This window comes from Ceratosolen solmsi, unplaced genomic scaffold (assembly GCF_000503995.2).
Source record: "Ceratosolen solmsi marchali unplaced genomic scaffold, CerSol_1.0 scaffold31, whole genome shotgun sequence".
Taxonomy (NCBI): domain Eukaryota; kingdom Metazoa; phylum Arthropoda; class Insecta; order Hymenoptera; family Agaonidae; genus Ceratosolen; species Ceratosolen solmsi.
The window spans coordinates 1,297,037-1,305,634 of NW_011948432.1; the positions used below are offsets into that span (position 1 = coordinate 1,297,037).

At 22.9% G+C, this 8,598-nt stretch overlaps 1 protein-coding gene across 1 annotated transcript; it reads right to left on the reverse strand.

Moving 5' to 3' along the window:
• On the reverse strand, positions 1-1,782 carry LOC105364288 (uncharacterized). The gene is made up of 5 exons (XM_011502178.1): positions 1,431-1,782; positions 1,009-1,190; positions 478-941; positions 267-372; positions 1-153 (listed from the first exon to the last, which is right to left on the reverse strand). The coding sequence occupies exons 1-5, from the start codon at positions 1,667-1,669 to the stop codon at positions 2-4; spliced, it is 1,143 nt and encodes a 380-aa protein (XP_011500480.1). The 5' UTR covers positions 1,670-1,782; the 3' UTR covers position 1.
• Between the last annotated feature and the right edge of the window lie 6,816 nt (positions 1,783-8,598).

The window sequence follows — 8,598 nt, forward strand, 5'->3', positions numbered from 1 at the left end:
GCTAAAAAGATTTTTCATAATCTGTAACTATTTTTAAATCAATTAGTTCGGATTTATTAAAGGTAACGATATCAGTATCTTCAGCATTGGTACATTCTTCATCTTTTGGTAATGAAAATTTTCCTTCGGGTTCTTGTAACTGATCCTTACCACCTGCAATTTATATTTATTATATAAATTATTAGGACATTCAAAATAAATATCATTTATTAATAAATTTTTTTTTAATTCAGTATTTCATTATTTTATAAAATAAATTTACTCACGCAATATTTTCAAAGTATATTGTAATTTTGTTGCATCATAAGATAGAATTTTCGCTATTATTACATCTGACAATTGGGGTGTATAGTCATTTTCCATTCTATATACCTTTAAATAATCACATAATGTTCGCTTAGATAAGTCGTATTGGAAGCAATCAAACTTACAAGATTCATAATCATAAAATTTAGTAAATCTATAATGTATACGTACCATAAAAGAAATAATGTTGTTACATGTAATATTTTCATTTGAATTTTCATTATCGTTAGTTTTTTCTGGTTTACTTAAATGTAGAGAATGTTCCTTTATTACTTCTGGTTTTACTTTGTTTTTTATCTTTGTGTATCCAAAAGTTATTGGCGTTGAACTTTGTCTCAAATTGAGAAGAGCATTAAGATGGCCATTGACAATTTGCTTATTTGTACCTTCATAATTTACTTGATTTTCTTGAATTGAATGTTTGGTCTCAGATGCCGTATCTTCATCATCAAGATTTTTAAATCTAATGTGCTTTCCTGATGAAATCAATACAGAATCAATAATTTTTGGTTTTTTACCAGAATATTCTGTATAAGACACCTCATTTTCTGGACTTAATGTTACAAATTTTTTTTGTCTTTTTTTACGGATACGTTTCTTTTTACTTAATATACTTGCTGTGCTTATATTATCATCTGTAAAATTATTATTATCTATTTTATTATCTCTAGTATAATCACTGTCTTCTTTATGTATACTTACCCTTTAAACTTTCATCGGTATTATTTATAGAAGATGTTAAAGTATAAAATTTGTCGGATGTTGTAATAGTTTCATTTTCTTCCAAAATTACAGGTGTGGCAAAACCATTTTGCTTTCTTTGCAACGATTCTTCCTCATCGTTTGTTTCACAGCTATCTACAATACCAGTACCAGGAACTATACTGAAAAAAAATGTTAGGTGTTGAATAACAATCTTAAGAGCAAAATTCAATTAAAAAACTCATTTCATTTATCTGTATTTTACAAAAATCCCTATTAATTCGTAATTTATAAAATATCAGCTCTATAATGTCAAATATAAATATACAAGAATTTGCTAATAAATTTTGATTTACCAACACTTGTATTTTTCTGTTACAGCGATACAATACTATTGTAATATTTTTTAAAAATGTACTCACATAACTGTGTCATTATTTTCTAAAATACGAATGTCTTCTTGAAGTGGAAGAAAAAGATACATTTCTTCGTGTTTAGATACAAAGTGAAATGGCTTCTTGATTTCAAAAATTCTCCTAACATGTTCAGCAAATTGATACACATAAAATATCTTCGTACTATCTATATAAACCCAACTAAGCTGTCGAGCATCTTGAAAAATTTGTGAAAAATCCATTTTCACCCGTAAGTTCTTTCTCATCCTGACCGATATTTTCCCTTGACTACCGGTATGCAGTTTGAATTATTTTTGTTTAAATGTCCTGTAAGAATGAAATACTTTAGAACGTCAGACACGTGTTAATATTTTACATATCGTTTCGATTATACTAGGCGTGTCTAGTTATTTTAGCGTATAATCTACTATTACTCATATAGTTACTTTTGTCGATTATCCAACTTTCAAAATATATTTGAATTTAATTTTTGGCGCGTTTTCTGAATTTCATAAACCTACGAATTATGATTGCTTGTACAGATTATGATGGAAGGGCTTCTGGTAATTTTGATTTACTCATTGCATATTAAATTTTAATAAAAAATGAAATCCTTATTTATATTCATCTTCCTAATTGGATATTTATCAAATGTTATTTCACATATTATATTACTTTCTCCAATAGCAAAAGATTGAAGTATAAATTTTTTCGTTTCATAAATCCGAAAATATTTGCAATAATTTTCATGTCATTACCTCTTACGTGGTACACATTTTTAATAGCCAGTGATTCCAATATTTTGAATATTATTTCAATATTGAATATTATGTTTGGAATATTATGTTTTTATACCTTTTTTCCCCTTCAATACTATAAGTTATTACTTAATAAATTCGTTCCATGTAATATAAATGTGATTTTCATGAATTATTTATTATCGATATTACCCTTCAACATTATATGATTTATGATATTTTTATGAAGTAAACACAAAATAAAATTAATTTTATAAGAATTTAATTAAGCGATTAAATGCGAATATCACTGCAATATACAATGTATATCTTTTTACTGCACGTCGAAAAGAGATAGAGTTTATTTATATTATGAGATAGAAAAGAGTTAGAGTTAGAGGACATCAGTTCAGCTCCTACTGTATTTTTTTAAATAAATTTTTGGCGCATCTGTCTATTATAGAAAGGTAATTGTAAGGTACAAAGAATAAATAGAATAAATATTTCGATACACATAAGGTGTAGAAATTACATTCGGCTACAGCGTGACACATCAATTTGTTGAGGCGGGGAAACGAATGTGCAGGGCGAGGAACTGTCTGCTTGGCTATGTGCCATTATGGCAAATACTGTGCGATGTTTTCGCGAGGACAGAGATTTATGTATAGCTAGTTACACATAAATGGAGACGAAACTGACATCGCGCCGGTACTCGGCGGTTGCTAACCTCAGGTATCATTTTGACCAAATTTTGACCAAATTTTGACAAAAAGATACAAAGGATAAAAACAAATACATAATTTATTTCTTTATTCGTTCGATCATTTATTTATAGAGAGAAGAAGAATTGATATGTGGATCTACAGAGAGGGAGAGAGAGAGAGAGAGAGAGAGAGAGAGAGAGAAGTAATACTTAATTACATAAGCTAAAGCTATTGAAATGGTTTTAGAAAAAAAAATGTTAGTAATTCAATATTGACATTTTTCTTCGTACTCACAATACACACTAGATTAATTCGAATAATAAGATTTTTTACAGTTTTTTTAGGCTTATTCTAAAAATATTATTTTTTAATGATATTACCTCAACACATGTTAAACAATTATTTAAAATTATTTCATTTCTGAAAAGATATTCATAATATTTTTTATCTATACTTTTTAACAACAACAATAAAAATAATAATATTAATTAAAAATAATAAGAAAAACAATAATAATGCGAACAAAGAAAGCAACAACAATAATAACTAATAGTGATATGAATTTCTAAAATAGTAGAATCGCAATGCTGATATAACTTGTAATATGGATTTATATTTCTATTTGAAGCGATGCTATCTTATTTATAATCACCAGCAAATATTATGTATTAATCTATTTTCAGATTATTGAAAAATTATTGTACGCCTATAAGTAATTATAATTTAATTAAATCATTCAAATTTTTTATTAAAAATTTTAATGAATTTTTGATATTAAGCATATAATTCATTAAAGTCGACATATTGTTAAATATAGTGTTTACAAAATTGAAACAAGAATATAGAAATATTAATTTTCAAGTTAAATCCGTAAATACCGAAAATATCACGATAATTATAAAATAAAAACTATAATATTAAGATATTTTTAAAAAAGTATTTAATAAAGTTCAAAATTGAAATATAATAATATTACAAAAAATATTCTTCATATTTTTCATGTTTCATTATGTTTAAATTATATGTTAAGGTAATATTTCAAATAAATAATAATAAGATTTACTTGTCATGTATTTTTTATAATGTATTAAAAGATATCTTACTAGATAAGAATATGGTAATTTCAAAATTATCACTTTATTATAGTAATTATTATATTTAAATTTTTTAATTTTATCTTCAACCATTTTTATCGAATCCATTATTATTTCTAAGAATGAAGATTTATTAAGTTAATAATTCGTATGAAGTATATTCATATATACATTCCAATTAAAAGTTGATCTAAGAACTTTAATCAAAACTGGTTTTGATATATATATATATATATATATATATATATATATATATATATGTGTAATATTTGTAGATAAATAATGATCAAATAATACAAATCTAATATTGTGGTTGATGTTTAAGCCGATTAATTCATCGCAATTATTCCTACGATTATCTACCTCTAATTATATAGAAAAATTCTAAGTACATTATCTTTATATTTGTACAAAAATATATAAATAAAACTATTAAAAATGATATAATATTAATATTAGTATTAAATTAAAAAAAAAAAGAAAAGTAAAGTATTCATTTTCACATTTATTTTAAATTCAGATTGCTAAATATTTAATTTATTGTGAAAATATCAGGTTGAATTAATGATAATTTAATCGAATAAATTCATAATCGTTTAAAAATTTAGTCTTAATCTTCGTGTCTCCTTGACTATGACAAACGTATGTTAAACATAAAGAAAAGTAAAACTGTTTGACCATAAAAAATGATAATTGGTATTGTTTCGTAAACATATAGAAAAGAAAATAATAAGATTCGAACAAGAGACTTTAAATATCGTAACATTTTCAAGTTTATAATAATCCAATTATTTTTTATTTAGGTTACTTTATTTTTTTTTCCATCTATAAATCATTTTTTAGTTATCTAATTTAAAGAATTCATGGATAATGAACAACATTTTTAGAACAGCTAAGGAACTTAATAATTTATAGGAACTTATTAATAATTTCAAAGCTTAACAGTTCTAAGTCTGAATTATAATATTGTTTATTATGTAAACTAACAATTATCTTTAGGAATGCTTTCATTTCTATTCATTGCGATTATTTATGCAAATTTATATATTACAAAATTTGGAATAATAAATAAAAACAATAATGCGTAATTAAAGGTCTAATATTTTATATATAAAATATAATATATTGTAGCTCTATTAATTTTATTAATATTAGTGTAATTCATCAATAATGTATATATTACTTAATATTCTATATAATATTTTATTAAAGATGAAGACTTACTTTAATTTCATAATAATTTAATCAATAATTGAATAAAAGTTTTTTGATTTTTTAAATGGGTAAAAAGTAACTTTATGTTACTTTAAATATTCCTTAATTGATTATTAGTTCTCTTAAAAATACAAAAATTGTCATTAAATTATTATTAATATTAGATTACAATTAATTTTTAAAGCTTTATACGTTGTAGTTTATCATTAAAAACACTTGATATAATTATACATAAATATTTAATATCGATAAGCAAGAAAGAAAAATAGTATGTATAAATTTTATTAAATGAGTTAAAAATTTCATTTCACAAAACTTAGTTCACTAATTCAGTATTTTTAAGGGCAATTTATGAAATTTTTTTACAAATCATTAATCAATATTGTATGATGTAGTATTGACAAATATTTTATTTAATTTGATTAAATATTTTATTATATTGATGTATACAAATATGTGCAGTTATGAATTGATGAAAATTACAAATTTGTTTAAATATTATTTTCTCTTGTAGATATTTTGACATTCATGATGGAAATCATATTGGAATTTCTTTTATGATTCAAGACATGTGACTCAAATGTACTATTCCTTCTATATTTATTTTCTCTTCTTTCGCTTTATGCATATCGACTATTTATTAATAAAACATATATTTTCTAAAGTAATTTTTATTGTGTCGAATGTTGAACAAACTTGAATGTTATTAGTTTATTAATTCTATTTTGAGTGTGTTTCATAAAACGAATACACATCGGCAACTTCATATTCTCCAAACTTTCGTTGTCCAAGTTGTATATTTAAATGAGACATGCTCAAAGTGAAATCATTTCGAATGTGTGTAAGTTTGTAACTGAAACTCAATAAATTTTATTACTTATCGTGCACGTTAAGCTTTTATTCAAACTAATGTTGTATATCCCTTCTTTTTACTTTAATTATTAAAAATTACATTTGTATATTTTACAATATTTTTATAGAATATTTTTAATGTATATACGAATAGATGATAAAATTTTTATATTTTCAATTTTAATAAATAATATAATTTCATAATAAATATGTTTTAACAGATTAATAATGAAATTAATAAGAGATTCTATGAAATAAAAATTTCTTAGTAAAGAAGATCATAGGATAAAGCAATTGAAATTTAATTAATGAATGTATTTAATATTTTACAATAAAAAAGTTTTCATCGCTGTAGCAATTGTTATTATAATGATGTAAGTATATAAGTATTGAGAGATGAAAGATGAAAAAGATGGTAAAGTTAATCTGAGAGGTGGGAGATAGCGTAGAAAGTTAAAGAATAAGAATGAGAAGAGAGGAGGCATAAAGAGACTACGAGAGAGAGAGAGAGAGAGAGAGAGAGAGAGAGAGAGAGAGAGAGTAAAACAGAAGAGAGTCAAAAAAGAAAATTATAAAAAAAGTACGAGAAAATAATACAATTGAATATATTAACATTATAATATTGATTTACTAATCATATCAAAAGGTCATGTATTCTATATTTAAATTAATATAAATATGAATTGTTGCAATGATTTTTGAAAATCATTTCACTATAAATATGGAAATATTACTATTAAATATAATTTATTATTGATTTTTTTACGGAATTCAAATATAAAATGCATAATATGTTATAGATTCGTCAATTTACGTTTTAAACATTCAAATTTCAAGTAAAAACGCTTGTCTTATTAAATTTGCATCCGTACCTACATTCCGTTGTCATTAAATCTATTCCGTTTTGAATCCAATAATATTGAAATTTATGTAGAAATTTTGATTAAAGTATAGTGCGCAAAATGCTCTAGTGTATTGAAGCTTATGAATTTCATTATTTTGTAACATTCGGGAATTATAAATCATTTCTGAATACCTACAATGGTACATATTGAAAATATTTTATCTTTTAATGAAAAGTAATAGCTTATAAAAAATTACGGTTATTCATTGCAAATTAATATAATTTTTTTTTATTTAATTTGACTGTAATTAGAAAGAGTACTCATATAATATTTAATTACATTTACATTTAAAAATATCTATATAGATATCGTATTTACAAATGTTTAAAAATAACATATTTTGAAATTGCAATAGTTTGAAAAAATAAAGTAATTTATATTAAACATTAAAAAATATTTATTATTCACACAATTTTACAATAGTTGTAATTAAAAATGATTATTTTGTTCAATATAATCATTAAATTGTTCATATTATATTTATATAATACATATAATAAATAATATTATAAACATACTAATATATTAAATATTTTATAAAATAATAAATTCATAGACAATTAATTTTTTGGTACTAATTGTAGTAAAACACAATACATTTGTCTTAACTTTTGATTATTATATTTGATATAATATTTACAATATGATAGTTTTTCAACTATAGATTAATAATGCAATTATGAAATCAAACTTTGATCCTTAATAGTGTTATTGTATTTTGAAACGTGTATTTTTTACAAAATATTTCCTTACTATGCTTTTAAAAATTAATATTATTTCTCAAATTGACAAATTTCTGTTATTTTGTGATTTATATTTATTAATAATCTATGATATAGAATAGTTTAATACGATATTACTACATCAATTTTATGAAATAATGTAATTATGATTATGTAATTATGCAAATTAAACTATATCTAATTATAAATTTAACAATACTTATTTATTAATATGTATAAATACATGTTGATGATGACCAAATGTTAACGATTTCTGAAAGTAAAGAAAACAATAAAATATATACGATTTAAGTCCGTCGGGAATCAAATGTAGGTGGCTCCGTTTACTAATATTCTTTTATATTAGTTATTCATTATCAAAACGTTACTACAATAACGTTACATTGCTTGTCATATAATTTAATTTTGTAACAAATTTGATTTAATTTGAAGAAGAAATAAAATTATTATTTATTATTTGTAAACAAATATTTTTCTTATCGTTATCATATGTAATGGACTAATGAAATGTAAAATAAACAGACATTTTATTTTGAATTCAATTATATGTGGCAGATTTATTTTTATAGTTAACTAGTTAGCTAGTTAACTAGTAGAGTAAACATTTTATATTTAGTAAGAATGGATAATCAGTATATTATATAAACAAACAACTGAAATCTCATGTCTCATGTTTTTACAAAAATAATATTCCACAGACTTGCATTTACCCTATTGCATGTAGTGAACTTGTCATCTTATAAAATATTAATGAGATTATCTACAAAGAAAATTTGATCTATTTGAAGTTCAGCTTATAGGTAACTAAAGTTGCTTGAGGATTTTTCAAGAATCACACGATTGCTCTAGTGATGATGCGGTATATGAGTGTCGTACAAGAGATACTCTTGTACTAATCTACTTCTACTAAATCTTAACTTCTATTAATCTACATTAAGCTACACA

What these genes read in the sequence shown, in the direction of transcription:
- LOC105364288 (XM_011502178.1), bottom strand. Translation starts at nt 1,669, where the DNA reads ATGAGAAAGAACTTACGGGTGAAAATGGATTTTTCACAAATTTTTCAA. An exon ending in GAAAATAATGACACAGTTAT is followed by an intron (nt 1,191 to 1,430) that starts GTGAGTACATTT and finishes ATTTTTTTTCAG; the next exon opens with TATAGTTCCTGGTACTGGTA. An exon ending in TACCGATGAAAGTTTAAAGG is followed by an intron (nt 942 to 1,008) that starts GTAAGTATACAT and finishes ATAATTTTACAG; the next exon opens with ATGATAATATAAGCACAGCA.